Raw genomic sequence first — 21,412 nt, 5'->3', positions numbered from 1 at the left:
TGGGGAGGGTGCTTGCTTGGCATGTGGTGGACTCAGATTCAATCCCAGGGACTTCATATGATCTCCCAAGCCTCACCAGAAGTAATGTCTGAGGTCAGAGCCAGAAATAAGCCCTGAACACTGCTAGGTGTGGCAAAAACCAAAGCAAAACAAAAAGAACACAAGAAAGGAGCTGGAAAGATAGTACAGAGAGTAGGGTGCCTGCTTTGCACGAGGCCAACCCTGGTTTGATCCCTAGCACAATGTATGGTCGGTGTCTTGAGCCCCACCAGGAATATTTGAGCATAGAGGCAGGAGTAAGCCCTGAGAATAGTCGAGTATAACCTTTAAACAGAAACTAAAACAGAAAGAAAAGCTCACCTTGAAGGTAAAAGAACATATTTTCATACATTATGTGTTGAAACTACTGTGATCTAAATGTCTAAAATGTGCCTGAACTCAAGAAATAAAATGATAGAACTATACCAGTTATGCATATGGAAAAAACAGTAGCATGTATTAATGTGGAGAGTCACCTTTATTTATGCTCAATAATACACAGATACTGAAATCCTGTATTCATTTTAACTCTAAAATTCACTATGAAAATGTTATGTATTACAGCATTACTGAGATACAGAACCTACAGAATCATTTTATTTGCTTCAACTCAAATTCAGGTTTGAATACATTTGAAAGTGTTACTGAAACATCATCATCAAAACATTTGTCCCCAGGAGCTGGAGAAACAGTACAGTGGGCAAACTTCTTGCCTTGCATGCAGCTAACCTTGGTTCAATTCCCAGAACCGCACACGGTCTCCTGAGCCCACCAGGAGTGATCTCTGAGCTCAGAGCCAAGAATAAGTTCTGAGTACAGTTGGGAGTCCCCCAAATTCCTCCAAAATATTTGCGTTCAGGCTCCCTAGTCCTTTTATCCCTAGAGTTTTCTTTCAAAAATGTCTCTGTTTATATTTAAATCACACTTTTATTAGCATGATATAGCCAAATTATCTTTAAAAGTAATATAAATTTGGTTAAGTTATATAAATTAGGGCTGGAGCGATAGCACAGCGGGTAGGGCATTTGCCTTGTACGCGGCCAAGAGACCGACCCAAGTTCAATTCCTTTGCCCCTCTTGGAGAGCCCAGCAAGCTACCGAGAGTATTTCACCTGCACAGCAAAACCTGGCAAGCTCCCCGTGACATATTCGATATGCCAAACACAGTAACAACAAGTCTCACAATGTTACTGGCCCACTTGAGCAAATCGATGAACAACGGGAGGACAGTGACAGTGATATAATTAGAAATGGTGGATCTAGTTAAACAGTTGGGGTACATTATTAATATAAAACCTTTCTAGAGTTCTATCTTTTAATTTGTTTTAAACTTTATATTTTCACTGACTCATCATTAGCCCACAATATTATAGACTCTTGGAGGTTTAACTTAATGCTTCTCTCTATATAATTGTCACCACACTCACTACCAAAATTCCAGTGCCATCCCACCAACAAAAGATCCTACTGCTCATTATTCCTACTCTCCTTTCCCTCTGGTAACCACCATAGTTTACTGAGTCTAGAACTATTCAGCACATCATTAATTTGACAGAGGGTCACTATTCAAATATACAAAGGACTCCCATAACTCAACAACAAAAACCAAACAAGTTTGGGAAGCCACAATTTAAATGGGCCAACTAAATACTTATCCAAATTAGACATACAGGTAGCCACAGACACAGGAATATCCAACATCACTTTTTAATCAGGGAAAAGGAAATAGAAATGATGAGATACTATTTCACACCTAAGAAAATGGCTTATATAAAAAGACTGAAATCATCAAGTGTTGGCTCTATGGAAAACTGTATGGAGATTCCTTTTGAAAACAGGGTGCATGGGGCCAGAATGATAGTACAGTTGGTAGGGTGCTTGCCTTGTATGCAGCCAACCAAGGTTTGATCCCAGGCACCCCATACGGCACCATTAGGAATAATCCTTAAGTGCAGAGCCAGGAGTAACCTGAGTACCGCTAATTGAGGCCCTGCCAAAATTGGGGAGCAAAGTGACAAAGAGATTTGTATGCCTTGCATGCAAATCAACCTGTGTTAGATCCTTGGCATCATATGGTTCCCTGCGTACTGCCAGGAGAGAACTCAGAGCAAAGAACAAGGAGTAACTCATAAGCATTGTCAGGTATGGATCAGAAAAGTTTTGAAAGTTCAATAAAAATGAAATTACTGTATGATTAAGAAATACTACTCATTTGTACTCCTATGTTGAGTGTTCTATTCTTAAGATGCATATCCACTCCGTCTCTCAGGATTCAAAAACCTAGCTATCTAATTCACACCTTAAAGTGAATTCACTTCTCTGTGAAAGGACACAGACTACATCTATTGGAAGTAATTAGCACTTAAGGTGTGAAAGGAAGGTTTGAGTAGGATTGGGAAAGGCTACAGAAAAGACAGACAAGGACAGACTTTATGTTACGTTATATATGTTATTCTTCTTTCAATGCACTTTTAAATACAGTGGTGTGATTTATGTAACTTTCTTATTTTTTTTCTTATTTTTAGTAGTGCATTTTTCTTATTATAAAACAGGTTCAACTATGCCAAAACTGGAAAACACAGAAATATATAAAGCAAGCATACAAACACCTGAAATTCTATCAATCAAAGAAAACATTCTCTTATTTTAAAACTCTGCTTTACCCAATAGATTTTTACACATTTTGGGATTATATCCTAGTTCAGGGAGCTCCATGTAGCAAGCAAACACTAAATTCTAAGCTCAGGTCTGACCTCTTGTGTCAATATAGGTCCATACAGTCTATTTTATTTTGAACCAAAGTCTGCAAAAGGCAGTTTGAGCAGTAGTGGAAATGGAGAGATTTGGTTTTTTTTACATGTACAGGACAGTCTTTTGCAGAAGCATGCCAATATTACACTCTTGGGCACAAACACATTTAAGAGACAGCGAGTCCCTGCCTTGGGTTATATGCAAACCATGGTGGATTCATTCATGAACTCATGCTTGTCTTTAGCTCATGCTTTTGTGATAAATAGGTGTTGAGGAGGTTGTGCTATAATTCTCACTGCATCTATCAAGAAGAGTATCATGGTAAAGAACTTGTGTTTGTGGGCTTGATTACCTATAATTCAATCTTTTATCTATCATTGTCTTCTAGGGTTTTTTTGTGGGGGGGGGGCGGGCATAACAGGCAATGTTCAAGGGATAGCCTTGTCTCTGTGCTTGAGGTTACATATGGTGCCAGGACTTGAAGTAGAGATGGAATCTTGCAATGTAAATGCCTTAACCCTATACTACCTCTCTGCCTCCCATTCTCTATTTTTTTATCTTGAGAAAATTACTTAAGCTCTCTATATTTGTAAAGAAATAATAAAAGTATATTTTAGGATTATTGTGATAAATAAGTGCAAACACATAAAAGAACATAGTAAGTATTCAAATAATAATCATCATTACAATTCTCCTTCCAAAAAGATAGGCATATACACACTTCAGCAGTAAACAAACACTTTTCAATTTCATTGGCAATGTGAAAGTTCACGATCATGATCATGTGAAAGGTAAATAATGAAATCTCATTCAAATGCGTAATTCTTTCAATCTATGGAGGTTGAAATAGATTGGATCAGCAAAAGTTATTAATATTTATTTATCAATCACTTTGCATTTCAAACAAAATTTGCCTTATCATTTCCATTAAAAAACAAAGGAGTTTACCCCCAGATATATTTTTAATACTTTAATCTGTCTTGATGGTGATTTAACTGAGTATATGTGCAGTTTAAATGTTCTACCCTCTTTACTATGTTCTATTCCTGGCCAACCTAGCCATTTCATCTTGATACATTATCCTTTATCTCCCTGTCTTAGATTCAATAAATTCTATATTTCTTCTATATGCAAGGTTCTATATGTCTACTCTCAAATTTCTTTAATCAGGTCTAACAACATTTACCAGTAGAAGGGGAAAGCGAAGTTTGCTAACATTTCTGAATAATTACCATGCTAGGCACTGGATTAAAATGTTCTGTTATCTAATTTACTATTCTCAGAGAGATAAAGTTACTTACATAACATAGCTCATCAAATTATTAAGAAGCAGATCCATATTTCCCCCAGGACTGTACGACTTAAATGACTATTATCTTCCATTATATCTTACTATCTGTAGCATAAACTTACAGAGTTAAAATCTATTTATTATCAAAATCACACGTGTTAAACTGGAATGATGTAGTTTTAGAGAATGATAAATCAGTACCTATGATTTCCTATTTTTAGTCAACTGAATTTTATAAGAAAAGCTCTCCCAGGCTGGAGTAATATATCAGTGGACTGACTGAATACATGCACGCAGAAGGACTGGATTCAATCCCCAACATGGCATGATCTCCTAGCACCACAAGGAGCAACCCCAGAGCACCGAGCAGGGAGTAACCCCTGAACACCATTAGTTGTGTTTCCACCCCCAAAAAACAAATTACTCTTTCCCACTTGTTCCTTGCATTTTCTCTGGATACTAACCAGAAATTATTCATGATGTCAATTAACTTTAATGACATTACCCACTTCAGATTCAGTATTTACTACTCACGGTATTGGTCTGGCAATGGTTGAGTTATCAAAATGTTCTTTCCAATAAGCATCGAGCTTCTGAGCTAGGGCATTTATTGTCAATCTAAAATAAATTAAAAAATTAATGTTCAGAATATGTTCAAGATTTTCAATTTCTATATACTACCATCTAACAAAAGTCAACAATTCAGAATATTAGTTCTGAACATCTACACTTTAAGAAATGAAAATAAGAACACAATGACTTTGTAAATTTCCTTCATAAATTTTATGTCAAAATAACCAAATCAAAATGTCAAACAGTCACTTTGCTTGAAGGTAACATGGTTATGAGTCTGAAAATGTACCATGACATCAAATTTTGGGGAACTTTTAGACTTGAGATAAAGGTGCTTGACATTATCGACTGTGTCAAATGGCTAAATTGCAAAGCTAGAACAGAGCCAAATAATATGTTGAGAGGAAGTTATGATTATCAGATGATTGCCAGGAAGCAACTCAGGAACATGTTGAACTCAGAGAATGAAATACTGAAGAGACACAGAGCAACAGGATGAATCAGAAAATTGAAGCCAACTTTTTGCTGCCTACAAAAATAAACACACCTGAACAGTTGGGGCAAATATGGGCTCTGTCAAGGGCTAGGAAATAATATTACAGGCAAACAATTCCCTTAAAATGCCAAGATGGGGATCTGGAGCAACAGTATAGTGAGTAGGGCATTTGACTTGCAAGTCCAAGATGGCTATATTTTTATCAGGCAACAGACTTGAAATTTAAAAAGGCAGTAAGGGACAGATATAGCCACTTCACAAATACCAAAGAATTGATATATCAAGAACTCATATCCCTAAACATATATGCACCTAATGATTGTCCATCAAAATAAAGTAACTGTTAAGAGAAATGAAGAAAGAAGACATTAACACCACCACTGTAGTAGTAGGAGACTATCATTCTGTAAATCAACTAGGCAACTACTCAGTAAAGAAACTCTAGTCTTGAAGGAAGAAGTGAATGTAGCAGAAAGATATAGGGCCATTTACCTACTTCCCCCTAAGTTGAGTACACATTCTCTTAGAGTATACACAGGGTATTTTCTAAAATAGATACATTTGGGTAACAAAACAACTACATAAAATCAAGAAGATAGGTATGATACCAACTAACATCCCAGACCACAAAGCTTTGAAAGTAGAGTATTATTTACAATAACAAGTGGGGGAAATTCAAAATACAACTCACTAATAAACATCCAGAGGGTCAAAGAGGAAATCAAAAGATCCTTGGTAGCAATAGAGAATGAAGGTTCAAGCTACCAGAACATGAGACAAAGCAAAGAAGTGTCAAAAGTGAAGTTCACAGCAACACAATCATTCATTAGGAAGAAAGAAAGGACCCAAATAAACATTTTAACACTACAACTTAAATAACCAGAAAAAGACTTATGTGCACAGATGCTATCACATCTATGCAAAGAGGTTACTTCATCTACATCCTACCTTTGAGGTATTAGTTAACCCAGGCCTCACATTTCTTTACATAGTCATAACCCATGGTTAACACACAAAGACAGTACTACTTCAGGGGCCAACACATACAACAACACACAGGAAAAAACTTCAAAACTCAAAGGTCACAGTGGAAAAAAAACACAGAAACTCACCAGGCTTAGTGATTGAAGTTGCTAGCCCAGATGAATCAAACAATAATAATGAACTATAAAACCTATCAGATGATGTATTTAGAATGGAGCTTTTAAGGTGTCTGAGGAGGTCAAAGAAGCAATGTTATGCACTCTTGATAAAATACAAGAGAATATGAGAGCAGAAATATGGAAAGTGCAAAAGAAAATACAAGCAGAAATGACATACCTAAAAACTTTGTAGGTGAAATGAAAAACTCGGTGGAAGGCCAAAGCAGCAGAATAACAGCTGCTGAGGACAGAATCAGTGAGCTCCAAGATGAGGTGCAGAGGACCTCCAGACAAGAGCAGAAAACGGAAATGAGATTCAAAATAAATCAAGAGATATCAAGAGAAAATCGGGATGAAGCCAAGAGGAATAACATAAGAATCATTGGATTCCCAGAAAGACAAGAAAACCCTGATGAAGAAGCAACTGTCAACGACATTGCTAAGACATTCCCGGAGCTTAAGAGTGCATGCAAGCAGATTTAGAATACCTGAAGAGTACCAGCTAAAAGAAATCCAAATAGAAATACTCCAAGACACATCCTTATCAGAATGACAAAAACCATAGATAGAAATAAAATTCTGGGGGTCAGCGACTTCCGGTTTGCCCAGACTCATCTGGAACTGGCCCCGAGTCTCTGGGGCCAAGGGGCGCCCTGGTTTATTCTCGGCTAAGGACCAAGAAACAGGATGGCTGAATTTCTATAGTGTTTCTTGTATGAGTTCCATGGCTTGGCCTTACCCCGAGCTCCAGCTGTCCCATCTCCATTGTCTTCAGAACCTATGGGGTTTGCACCCTCCCAGACTCTGAACTGAGATCCGAACCACGGTGTTGATATCCTTTTCTTCTGGTGGTTATTAACAGCGCCTTAGAAAATTAAATGTTGTCTGAGGACCGAGAGGCCCAGGAGGATGAGTTGCTGGCCCTGGCGAGTATTTATGATGGAGATGAATTTAGAAAAGCAGAGTCTGTCCAAGGCGGAGAAACCAGGATCTACTTGGACTTGCTACAGAATTTCAAGATATTTGTGAGAGACAATTCAAATGAGTGTCTCCAGAATGGTGGCTTTGAACACACCATTTGCTTTCTGCCTTCACTTGTGCTGAACTTTGAACTGCCACCAGATTATCCATCTTCCTCCCCAACCTTCATTCACACTTAGTGGCAAATGGCTGTCACCAATTCAGGTTAGACCCGAAATTTAATTTCTCCATTTTTAGAAACTTTTTTAAAAAAAGGAAAAAAATCCTCTTTAATTTCCGACTACCCTTGATGATTATAAATTCAGTGCATGAAGAACAAATGACTTTGATTTTATTATTTTTCCCCCTCGCCTTCATTTCTAATGTTGAATGAATTTAAAATATTTGTTGTTTTAGAAAGGCACGGCAGTAATTAGTAGGATTAATCATTATGAACTGTGATTAAGTATATTGTTTCTCTTGTCTTGCCATTTCCTCATTGAATCTGTATTGTAATGGAGACTGTAAGGACCTCCTCATTTTCCTAGATTTTATTTTTTTAAATCTGAATTCCTTCTCCATTACTTAAATGAAGATTTAATTCAGGAGGATTAAAGTTGAGCTGATGCAGTTATAATAAACAAATTTTCTGAGTTAAAGAAAAAGAAAGAAAATTCTGAAAACAGCAAAATCAAAGAAGAAAATTGCTTGTGAAGGAGCATCCTTAAGATTTACAGCAGACGCTCACTGCCTCTTCCTTTTCGTCCCCAAAGCTGAGCTGGTTTTCTCCCCCACCCAGGTCAGTTTATCCACCACTTCTCAAACCCGGGACTTGGATTTCACCCTGCAAGCCCCCCGGCATCCTCTTGGATGTTGGGAGACAAAGCAGCTCTGAGCCTCTCTGCCTCTTCCTTTTCGTCCCCCAAGCTGAGCTGGTCTTCACCCCACCCAGTCTTTACTGCCCCCCCACACCAGGTACCCGTGGGGGTGTGGCCGTTTTAAAAGTGGGCATGGCGTCTGTGAAGTGGGCGTGACCTAATTTTCGGCGGGCAAACGCTCACGCGGCCACAGGTAGTTTACTCATATCAAGAAATCTAGTCCCTACACCTACACACCAACAAGAAGAAACAACACAAATCCCCACGGCAGGGAGAGGACGATGAAAAGAGTCCAGAAGCCTCAGTAGGTGCTATTCACCTAACGGACCTCTCTGACAAAGAATTCAGATATGAAGTCATGAAGATGTTCAATCAACTCAATGAAACAGCCAGAGAGATATCCAGTAAATTGAAAGAGGACATGAAAGAAACAATAGGTCGCACAATCAAGAAAATACAGGAAGAAATGAGAGCAGAAATTGGAAAGCTACACACAGAAATGTCACGAATCAAACATTCCATAGATGAAATAAAAAACTCAGACTGTGCCCTCAAAAATAGAATGACCAAAGCTGAGGAAAGAATCAGTGAGCTGGAAGATCAGCTGCACCAAGCCAACAGGCAACAACAAACAGTGGCAAGGGACCTCAAAATAGCTCTACAGAGAATCAAAGTCCTAGGAGACGATTCCAAGAGAAACAACATTAGAATCATTGGACTACCAGAAGCTCAGGGAAACAATCCCAACGAAAAAAACACGATTAAACAAATCATTGCTGAAAAATTCCCAGAGCTCCACAATGCAGCCATTCAGGTTCAAAGAGCCCAAAGGGCACCAGCTAAAAGAGACCCTAACAAAAACACTCCAAGACAAATCATAGTTAGAATGATTGATTCTGCCGATAGACACACAATACTGCAAGCAGCAAGGTACAAGAAGAAAATCACATACAAAGGAGCACCCCTTAGATTCACAGCAGATCTATCAGAGGAAACCCTTCAAGCCTGAAGGCAGTGGTGAGATATAGTGAAAAAACTCAATGAAATAAATGCTTCACCAAGAACACACTACCCGGCTAAACTCTCTCTCAAAATCGAAGGAATGGTACACTATTTTCTAGATGAACAGAAGCTCAGGAACTTCATAGACTCAAAACCAAATCTAAAACAAGGGCTAAAGGGGCTACTATAAGACAAGATAAACCCTACAACCACAACAGAACCTTACAAAAAGATGACACAAAACCCCGTAACAGTAATCTCTCTCAATGTTAACGGTCTAAATTCATAGTTTAAGCGACAGAGTGGCAAAATGAATACAGAGACAGAACCCAACATTCTTCTGCCTAAAAGAAACTCACCTCAACAGTCAGAACAAACACATACTCAAAGTCAAAGGATGGAAAACAATCCTGCAAGCAAACAGCTTCTTCAAAAATGCTGGGGTAGCCATACTAGTATCCGACAACATTAATTTCACGTTGAAAAAAATCAGAAGGGACAGCAAAGGCTATTTTCTCTTCATCAAGGGATACGTACAACAGGAAGAAATCCACTCATAAATGTATATGCACCTAATGAGGGAACAGCTAAATATTTAAAACAACAGCTAACAGATTTTAAGGAGGACATTGCTAGCAACACGATAGTAGTTAAAGACTTCAACATCGCCTTATCACCTCTGGATAGATCAACAAGAACAAAACTCAGCAAGGAATCATTGGCTTTGAAAGAAGAAATAGAAGAGAAAGGGCTTATAGTCCTATACAGGGCTTTCCACCCCAAAAAGAAAGAATACACATTCTTCTCCAGTACACATGGAACATTTTCCAAAATAGACCATGTGCTAGGTCACAAAACATACCTCAACAGAATCAGGAAGATAGAAATAGTATCAACAATCTTTTCAGACCACCATGCACTGAGGACAGAAGTGAATCACACACAGACACAGAGAACCAAATCAAACACCTGGAAATTAAACAACTCAATGCTGAACAACGAGTGGGTAAAAAAAAGTCAAGGACGAAATCAAAAGATACCTGGAAACAAATGAGAATGAAGACACGAGCTACCAGAACCTGTGGGATGCAGCGAAAGCCGTATTAAGGGGAAAATTTATAGTTCTGCAAGCATATCTTATGACTACAGAAAGGATACAAATAAACAACTTGACTTCATAGCTCAAGATCTTAGAAAGTGGTCAACAGAAAGAGCCTAAATCAGGCAGAAGGAAAGAGATCATAAAACTTAGAGCAGAAATCAATGACATGGAAACCAAAGATACAATCCGAAAGATCAATGAAACCAAGAGCTGGTTCTTCGAGAAAATAAACAAGATAGATAAACCACTAGCAACAGTCAAAAAGAAACAGAGAGACAGAACCCTAATAAACCGAATCAGAAATGAGAAGGGGGATATCACAACAGAAACCAAAGAAATCCAAAAGATCATCAGAGACTACTTTGAAAGTCTGTATGCCATGAAACAAGGGAACCTAGAAGAAATGGATAAATTCGTGGACTCCTATAATCTCCCAAAACTGAATCAGAAGGATCTAGAGTATCTGAATAGACTTATTAACATCAGGGAAATTGAAACTGTAATAAAAAGTCTTCCCCAAAACAAAAGCCCAGGTCCAGGTGGATTCACTAGCGAATTTTTCCAAACATTTAAAGAGGGCAAACTGCCAGTCCTTCTCAAGCTTTTCCAGGAAATTGAAAAAATGTAAACTCTCCCAAACAGTTTCTATGAAGCCCATATCAATACCAAAAGGAAACAAAGACACCACAAGAAAAGATAACTACAAGCCGATATCCCTGATGAACACGGATGCAAAGATTCTCAATAAAATACTAGCAAATAGAATTCAACTACTCATGAAAAATATCATACACCATGACCAAGTACGATTCATCTTGGTGATGCAAGGCTGGTTTAACACTCGGAAATCAATCAACATAATCCATCATATCAAGAAAAAAGATAAAAATCATATTATCATATCAATAGATACAGAGAAAGCATTTGACAAGATCAAGCACCCATTTATGATGAAAACCCTCGCCAAAGTGGGGATAAAGGGGACTCTCCTCAATATAGTTAAAATCATCTACCACAAGCCTACAGCACGCATCATACTAAATGGGGAAAAACTGAGAGCCTTCCCTCTAAGATCAGGGATGAGACAAGGATGACCACTCTCTCCACTGCTGTTCAATGTAGTACTGAAAGTACTTGCAAGAGTGATTCGGCAAGAAAAAGATATTAAGGGCATTCAGGTAGGAAAGGAAGAAATCAAGCTCTCACTATTCACAGATGATATGATACTATACTTAGAAAGCACTAAAACCTCTACCCACAGATGATATGATACTATACTTAGCACTAAAACCTCTACCAAGAAACTCCTAGACACAATAGACTTGTATACTAAGCAGTAATAATTAAAACAGCATGGTACTGGAACAAAGGCAGAGCTGTAGGCCAATGGAACAGGGTTGAATATACTGACATCTCCCCACAAGCATACAACCATCTAATCTTCTATAAGGGGTCAAGAAAATTGAAGTGGACCAAGGAAAGCCGCTTTAACAAATTGTGCGGGCAAAACTGGACAGCCACATGCAAAAAAGTGGGCTGAGATCTCTGCCTAACGCCATGCACAAAAGTAAGATCAAAATGGATTTATGACCTCAACATCAGACCGGAATCCAAGAGAAAGTTGGCAAAACCTTCCATGATATTGAAGCTAATAGTATCTTCAAAGATGTCATGCTGCTGGCCAAGCAAGAAAAAACAGAGATAGACAAATGGGACTATCTTAAACTAAGAAGCTTCTGCACCTCAAAAGAAACAGTGACCAAAATACAAAGACAGTCTACAGAATGGGAAAGGATATTCGCCAAATATACATCCGACAAGGGGTTGATATCAAGGATATACAAAGTACTGGTTGAACTCCACAAGAAGAAAACATCCAACCCCATCAAAAAGTGGGGAGATGAAATGAATAGAAACTTTCTCAAAGAAGAAATCCCAATGGCTAAAAGGCACATGAGAAAATGCTCCACATCGTTAATCATCAGGGAGATGCAGATCAAAACAACAATGAGATATCATTTCAGACCACAGAGACTGGCCCACATCCAAAAGAACAAAAGCAACCGGTGCTGGCGCGGATGTGGCGAGAAATGGACCCTCCTTCACTGCTTGTGGGAATGCTGACTGGTTCAGCCCTTCTGGAAAACAGTATGGATGATTCTCAAAAAATTAGAAATCGAGCTCCCATTTGACCTAGCAATATCACTCCTGGGAATATATCTCAGAGAGGCAAAAAAGTATAGTTGAAGTGACATCTGCACTTGTTTGTTCATTGCAGCACTCTTTACAATAGCCAGAATCTGAAAAAAAACTTGAGTGCCCGAGAACAGATGACCGGTTGAAGAAACTTTGGTACATCTAAACTATGGAGTACTATGTAGCTGTTAGAAAAGATAAAGTCATGAAATTTACATACAAGTGGTACTACACGAAAAGTATCATTCTAAGCGAAATGAGTCAGAAAGAAAGTGATAGACATAGAAAGATTACATCTGGGTAATAAAAAGTAACAAAATAGGAGACTAATACCTAAGAATGGCTGAGATTAGTACCAGGAATTTTACTCCATGGCTTGAAGGCCAGCCACACATGCTAGGGGAAAAGGGAGCTCAGATAGAGAAGGGAGCACCAAGTGAAGGGTGTTGGGAGGATGCTCCCAAGATGGGAGAAGCATTCTGAAAGTAGACTATAGGCCAAACATGTTTGCCACCCATTGCCTCTTTTTCAAACTACAACACCCAACAGGAGAGAGAGAACAAAAGGGAATGCCCTGCCACAGAGGCAGGGTGGGATGGGTGGAATGGGGGTTGGGAGGGATTCTGGGATCTGTGGTGGTGGGAAATGGGCACTGGTGAAGGGATGGGTATTTGATCACTGTATAATTGAAACCCAAGCACAAAAATTTGTAAGTCTACAACTGTACCTCATGGTGTCTCACTAATAAAAATTAAAAATAAATAAATAAATGAATAAAATAAAAAAAGATTTTTAGCAGACTTATCTGACAAATCTTTCTGGGACTGAAGACAGTTGGGGTACATCATGAAAAAAATTAATGAAATGAAATCCTCAGCAAGTATACTCTACCCAGATAGACTCTCATTAACTCTTGAGGGAAGAATATGCAGCTTCACAGGCAAACAATTCAGGAACTTCACAAACTCAAAACCATGGCTGCAGGAAAAACTAAGTGGACTATTTTAAGATGAGACAAAGCTCCCCAAACACACAAACCTACTACAGAAATATGGGACAAAACACCTTAACAATAATCTCTCTCAATATCAGTGGGCTAAATATACCAATTTAAAGACACTGAGTGGATAGAATGGATCTGAAAATTGAACTCAACATTTTCTGCCTGCAAGAAAGATATCTGAACAGTTTTAATAAACACAGACTCAAAGTCATTGGATGTAAAACAATTCTACAAGTAAACAATGCCTTCAAAAAATCTGGGGTGGCCATACTAGTAACAGACCACATAGAATTCATACTGAAGAATGTTACAAAAGACAGTGAAAGTCATTTCTTTATTGAATCACTGTGAGATACAGTTACAAAGCTTTCATGTTTGAGTTTCAGTCACATAATGGTCAAACACCCATCCCTCCACCACTGCACATTTTCCACCACCTAGGTCTTCAGTATCCCCCTATCCCAACTCTTACCCTGCCTCAATGGCAGACAATTTCCCCCATACTCTCTCTACTTTGGGGCATTATGGTTTGCAATATAGATACTGAGAGGATATCATATTTGGCCCTTTTTCTATTTTCAGCACACATTTCCCATCCCAAACAAACCCTCCAACCATCATTTACTTAGTGATTCCTTCTCCAGTCCAGCTGCAAGAAGGTAATTTCTTAATGATCAAAGGATCTATACATCATGAAGAATTCACACTCCTAAATGTATATCTACCCAACTAGGGGCAAGCAAAATGCTTAAACAACTACTCATAGACTTGAAGAAAGACATTGATAATGACACAATAATAGTTGGAGATTTCAACACCACTTTATTGCCTCTTAATAGATCAACCAGACTCAAGCTCAGCAAGGGTATACTTTATCTGAAGGAAGAGATAGAAGACAGGGGTTTAGTAGATATATGTAGTACATTTCATTCCCCCAAAACTGAATACACATTTTTCTCAAGTACACATTGGACATTATCCAAGATAGACCATATTCTGTGTCACAAAACATACCTCCATAAAATAAAGGATAGAAATTGTATCAACAAACTTTTCAGACCAAGATGCACTGAAAATTGAAGTGAATCACACACAGAAACAAAAATTAAAATCAAATGCCTGGAAATTGGACAGCTCACTACTGAACAACCAGTGGCTTATAGAGGAAATCAAAGTAGAAAGCAAAAGATTCCTGGTAACATAAGAGAATTAAGATACCAGTTACCAGAACTTATGGGACAACGCAAAATCTAGGTTAAGAGGAAAATTCATAGCTCTACAAGCATTTTACCAGAAGGAAGAGTGATCCCACATACATCACAGCTTTAGATCTTGGAGAATAACCAACAAAAGAAGGCCAAACCATGAAGGAGGAAAGAAATAATAAAATTTAGAGCAAAAATTAATGACATGAAAACCAAAAATATAACCCAGAATATCAATGAAACCAAGAGCTGGTTCTTTGAGAAAATAAACAAGATGGATAAACCACTAGCAAGACTCAAAAGGAATGAGAAAGAGAGACCCTAATAAACAGAATCATAAACAAAAAGTGGTACATCACAAGAGAAACCACAGAAATTCAAAGGATAATTGGAGATTACTTTGAGAATATTTATGACACAAAACAAGAGAACCTCGAAGAAATGGATAAATTCCTAGACTCCCATAATCTCCCAAAGCTGGGCCAAGAAGACTTGGAATAACTGAACAGACCTATCAATATCAATGAAATTGAAATAGTAATCAAATGCCTCTCAAAAAACAAAAGCCCTGGCTCAGATGGATTCACTAGTGAATTCCTCCAAAGCTTTAAAGAGGACCTACTCCCAAGCCTGTTCAAGCGTTTCCAAGAATTGAAGAAATGGGAATACTTCCAAGAAGTTCTATGAAGCAAATATCACCCTCATACCAAAAGTTGCATTTGGAGATGGTCGTTCCGTTGAGAGCGAATGGGGCATCAGGAACGAGGCTGTTTCTCATAAACATTGTCTTCGTAAGATTCAGCTGTAGTCCTACCTTTCCACACTCACGGACAAAGTTGGCCAGCATTTGTGCCGCTTGGCTGATGTTTGGTGTTATTAAAAAATGTCATCAGCAAAGCGAAGGTGGTGTAGTTGCCGACCATCTATCTTCACTCCCATTCCTTCCCATTCCAGTCGTCGCATGATGTTCTCGAGGGTGGCACTGAACAGTTTTGGTGAAATGGTATCACCCTGCCGAACCCCTCTCTTGACATGGATGATTACTTCTTTGTAGAATGGTGAGATCCTGGTAGTGAATCCGCAATACAGCTCACGGAGGATCTTGATGTATTGGCTCTCAACGGAACGACCATCTCCGAATGCAACAGCTATGTGTACCTAGGTCGAGAAGTCAACATGACAAATGACCTGGCACCCGAGCTGCGCAGGAGGAAGAGAGTGGCTTGGAACGCCTTCAAGAACGTCGAAGAAATAGCTAAGAGGACGAAGAACCTCCGGCTCCGGGCACATCTCTTTGATTCCAATGTTCTTCTTGCATTAACATATGCCTCAGAGACCTGGGCCCTACGTAAACAGGATGAGAATGCTATTTGGGTCTCCCAAAGAGGAATTGAAAGAACTATGCTTGGAATATCACGTTTCACTCAAATGAGAGAAAGAATCCGGAGTTCCCACATCCGTCGACAATCAAGAATCAGGGACACTGTTCCGTTTGCCAAGGTGTCAAAAATCAGATGGGCTGGTCATGTAATGAGATTTAAAGACGACCGCTGGACTAGACCTGTTACCGACTGGATCCCGCGGGATGTCAAAAGACCGCATGGCCGCCCACCTACCAGATGGTCAGACTCCTTCATCAAGATCATGAACGATCGGTTTGAGGCTCTTCATGTTCCCAGAGTGAACAGATGTCATTGGGCTACACTAGCACACGACAGGGACAAATGGAGATTTTACTGGCGCCCGCTTGATCAAATCGACGACTAACAGGAAGTTAAGTGATTAAGTGATGCCAAAAGTAGACAGAGACACTACAAAAAAAAACGAATTACAGGCCAATATCCCTGATGAACACAGATGCAAGGAACCTCAACAAAACAGTAGCAAATAGAATCCAATGACTCATCAAAAAGATCATAAACAATGACCAAGTGGGATTCATCCCGGGGATGCAAGGATGGTTTAACATTCACAAGTCGATCAACATAATGCACCATATCAATAGAAAGAAAGATATAAACCATATGATCATATGGAGAGAATGCTTTTGAAAATATTCTGCGCCCATTTATATGAAAAACTCTAAACAAAATGGGATTTGAAGGAACTTTCCTCAATATAGAAAAAGTCATCTACCACAAGCACACAGCAAGCATTATTCTAAATGAGTAGGAACTAAAGCCTTCCCTCTAAGATGAGGGACAAGAAAAGGTTGCTGACTCTCACAACTTGAATTCAATACAGTACTTGCCATAGCAGTTAGGCAATAAAAAGATACCAAGGACATCCAGATAGGAAAGGAAGAAATCAAGCTATCACAATTTTCAGGTGACACGATACTATACTTAGAAAATCCTAAAAACTCTACAGAAGAGCTCCTAGAAACAATAGGATTGTATAGTAAAGTGGTAGGTTACAAAAATCAATAGCAAAAAGTCCATAGCTTTCCTATATACAAATGATAAAAGAGAAGAAAGAGATATTTAGAAATTATCCCGTTTACAATGGTGCCTCAGAAAATCAAGTACCTTGACTCCTCATGCTGCGCGGCTCTCGTCCCAAACCCAGGTCAGTTCATCCGCTGGTTCTTGCACCCGGGACTTGGATCTCTCCCTTCAAGACCCCAGACATCCCCCCAGACTCCTGGAGAAAAGCAGTTCTGAGCATCTGCCTTCCCCTCTTCACTCCTCACGCTGGGCTGCTCTCGTCCCAAACCCAGGTCAGTTCATCCGCTGGTTCTTGAACCCGGGACTTGGATCTCTCCCTTCAAGACCCCAGGAGTCCCCCCAGATGCCTGGAGAAAAACAGTTTTGAGCTTCTGCCCTCCCCTCTTTACTCCTCACGCTGCGCCAATCTCGTCCCAAACCCAGGTTCCTGTAGGGGCGTAGCCTCTTTGCAAGTGGGCGTGATTTCTGTATGAGTGGGCGTGGCCAATTTTTCAGCGGCTGCAGGTAATTTAGCCATACTAAGGAACCTAGTCCCCAAGAAATCTAGTCCCCAACCCACACAGCATTATGAAGAAACAACACAAATCCCCACCACAAGGGGAGGACAACGAAAACAATCTAAAAGATTCTGTCAATACTGCTCACCTAAGGGATCTCTCTGACATACCATTCAGATACAAAGTTATGAAGATGTTCAATCAACTCAATGAAACAGTCAGACAGACATCCAGTAACATGACAGAAAAAATCGACAAATTACACGAAGAAATGAGAGCAGAAATGTCACAATTAAAAGATTCAGTAGATTAAATGAAAAACTCAGTCTCCTCTCTTAACAATAGAATGACTGCAGCTGAAGAAAGAATCAGTGAGCTGGAAGATCAGCTGCACCAAGCCAACACGCAACAACAAACAGTGGCAAGGGACCTCAAACTAGCTCTACAGAGAATCAGAGTCCTAGCAGATCATTCCAAGAGGAACAACATTAAAATCATTGAATTACCAGAAGCTCAGGGAAACAATCCTAACGAAAAAAACACGGTCAAACATATCATTGCTGAAAAATTCCCAGAGCTCCACAATGCAGCCATTCAGGTTCAAGGAGCCAGAAGGGTACCAGCTAAAGGAGACCCTAGCAAAAACACTCCAAGACATATCACAGTTAGAATGACTGATGCTGCCGATAGAAATACAATACTGCAAGCAGCAAGGTCAAAGAAGAAAATCACATACAAAGGAGCACTCCTTAGATTCACAGCAGATCTATCAGAGGAAACCCTCGAAGCCCGAAGGCAGTGGTGAGATATAGTGAAAAAACACACTGAAATGAATGCTTCACCAAGAATACTCTATCCTGCTAAACTCTCACTCAAAATCGAAGGAACAGTACACTATTTTCTAGAAAAACAGCAAATCAGGAACTTCATAGACTCAAAACCAAACCTAAAACATGGCCTAAAGGGACTACTATAAGACAAGACACACCCTACAACCACAAAACACTCTCACAGAAAGATGACACAAAACCAAATAACAATAATCTCTCTCAATGTCAACAGTCTAAATTCACCAATTAAGAGACACAGATTTGGAAAATAGATTCAAAGACAGAACCCAACATTCTTCTGCCTACAAGAAACTCATCTCAACAGTCAGAGCAAGCACAGACTCAAAGTCAAAGGATGGAAAACAAACCTGCAAGCAAACAGCTCCCTCAAAAAATCTGGGGTGGCCATACTAGTATCGGACAGCATTAATTTTGCATTGAAAAAGATTAGAAGGGACAGTGAAGGGTATTTTCTCTTCAACAAGGGATACATACAACAGGAAGAAATCACACTCTTAAATGTATACACACCTAATGAGGAAACGGCTAAATATTTAAAACAACTGCTAACAGATTTTAAGGAGGACATTGCTAGCAACACAATAGTAGTTGGAGATTTCAATGTCGCCTTATCATCTCTGGATAGATCAACAAGAACAAAACTCAGCAAGGAAACATTGGCTTTGACAGAAGAAATAGAAGAGAAAGGGCTTATAGTCCTATACAGGGCTTTCCACCCCAAAAAGAAAGAATACACATTCTTCTCCAGTACACATGGAACATTTTTCAAAATAGACCATGTTCTAGGCCACAAAACATTCCTAAACGGAAACAGGAAGATAGAAATAGTATCAACAATCTTTTCAGAACACCATGCACTGAGGACAGAAGTGAATCACACACAGACACGGAGAATAAAATCAAACACCTGGAAATTAAACAACCCAATGCTGACCAACGAGTGGATCAGGAAGGAAGTCAAGGACGAAATCAAAAGATACTTGGAAACAAATGAGAATGAAGACACGAGCTACCAGAACTAATGGGATACAGCAAAAGACATTTTAAGGGGAAAATTTATAGCTCTGCAAGCATACCTCAAGACAGAAGAAAGAATTCACATAAACAACTTGATTTCGCAGCTCAAGATCTTAGAAAAGGAACAACAGAAAGAGCCCAAATTGGGCAGAAGGAAAGAGATCATAAAACTTAGAGCAGAAATCAAAAACATGGAAAACAAAGAAATAATCCAAAAGATCAATGAAACCAAGAGCTGGTTCTTCAAGAAAATAAACAAGATAGATAAACCACTAGCAACACTCAAAAAGAAACAGAGGTACAGAATCCTAATAAATCGGATCAGAAATAAGAACGGGGAAATCACAAAAGAAACCAAAGAAATTCAAAAGATCATCAGAGACTACTTTGAAAGTCTGTATGCCACGAAACAAGAGAACCTAGAAGAAATGGATAAATTCCTGGATTCCTATCATCTCGCAAAGGTGAATTAAGAAGATATACAGTACCTGCATAGACCTATTCACATCAAGGAAATTGAAACTGTAATCAAAAGTCTTCCCAAAAACAAAAGCCCAGGTCCAGATAGATTTACTAGCGAATTTTTCCAAACATTTAAAGAGAACCTATTGCCAGTTCTTCTCAAGCTTTTCCAGGAAACTGAAAAAACAGAAACTCTCCCAAACAGTTTCTATGAAACCTATACATCCCTAATAACAAAAGGAAACAAAGACACCACAAGAAAAGAAAACTACAGGCCGATATCCCTGATGAACACGGATGCAAAGATTCTCAACAAAATACTAGCAAATAGAATTCAACAACTCATCAAAAAGATCATACATCATGACCAAGTGTGATTCATCCCGGGGATGCAAGGATGGTTCAACATTTGGAAATCAATCAACATAATCCATCATATCATAAAAGAAAAGATAAAACTTATATGATCATATCAATAGATGCGGAGAAAGAATTTGACAAGATCCAGCACCCATTTATGATGAAAACCTCGCCAAAATGGGGATAGAGGGGACTTTCCTCAATAAAAGTAAAACCATCTACCACAAACCTACAGGAAACATCATTCTCAAGGGGGAAAAACTGAGAGCCTTCCTTCTAAGATCAGGGACGAGACAAGGATGCCCACTCTCTCCACTACTGTTCAATATAGTACTGGAAGTACTTGCAATAGCGATTAGGGGAGAAAAAGATATTAAGGGCATCCAGGTAGGGAAGGAAGAAATCAAGCTCTTACTATTCGCAGATGATATGATACTATATTTAGAGAACCCTATAACCTCTACCAAGAAACTCCTAGAAACAATAGACTTGTATAGTAAAGTGGCAGGCTATGAAATCAATTCCCAAAAATCCATGGCTTTCCTGTACGCATATAGTGAAAGAGAAGAAAGTGACATGAAGAAAACAATCCTGTTCACAAATGTGCCCCAGAAAATCAAATACCTGGGAATCAGCTTAACTGAGGAAGTAAAGGACCTGTACAAAGAAAACTACAAAACGCTACTTCAGGAAATAAAAGAGGACATGAGGAAATGAAAAAATATCCCCTGCTCATGGATGGGGAGAATCAACATTGCCAAAATAGCAATACTTCCCAAAGCACTGTACAAATTCAATGTGAACCCTATGAGGATACCCATGACATTCTTCAAAGAAATGGAGCAAACACTCCTGAAATTTATATGGAACAATAAGCCCCCACGAATAGCTAAAGCAATTCTTGGGAAAAAGAAAATGGGAGGAATCAACCTGCTTAACTTCAAGCTCTACTACTAAGCAGCAATAATTAAAACAGCATGGTACTGGAAAAAAGGCAGAGCTGCAGACCAATGGAACAGAGTTGAATATACTGACATCTCCTCCCAAGCATATGATAATCTAATATTCGATAAAGGGGCAAGAAAAGTGAAGTGGAGCAAGGAAAGCCGCTTAAACAAATTGTTTTGGCAAAACTGGATG

General features: G+C 39.0%; 1 protein-coding gene across 2 annotated transcripts in view; it reads right to left on the bottom strand.

Moving 5' to 3' along the window:
- MORC4 (MORC family CW-type zinc finger 4) overlaps nucleotides 1-21,412 on the bottom strand; it is a 99,396-nt gene that overhangs the window by 17,496 nt on the left and 60,488 nt on the right. For both annotated transcript variants that reach the window (XM_056125799.1, XM_056125801.1), the window contains exon 10: nucleotides 4,616-4,699. In XM_056125799.1, coding sequence (XP_055981774.1) covers nucleotides 4,616-4,699 — 84 coding nt within the window. The remainder of the gene's footprint in view (nucleotides 1-4,615; nucleotides 4,700-21,412) is intronic.

The sequence above is a fragment of the Sorex fumeus genome, unplaced genomic scaffold (genome assembly GCF_029834395.1).
Source record: "Sorex fumeus unplaced genomic scaffold, SorFum_2.1 ptg000058l, whole genome shotgun sequence".
NCBI classification, from domain to species: domain Eukaryota; kingdom Metazoa; phylum Chordata; class Mammalia; order Eulipotyphla; family Soricidae; genus Sorex; species Sorex fumeus.
The sequence above is the reverse complement of the archived record's forward strand: the minus strand, read 5'-3'. Positions and strand labels throughout refer to the sequence as shown.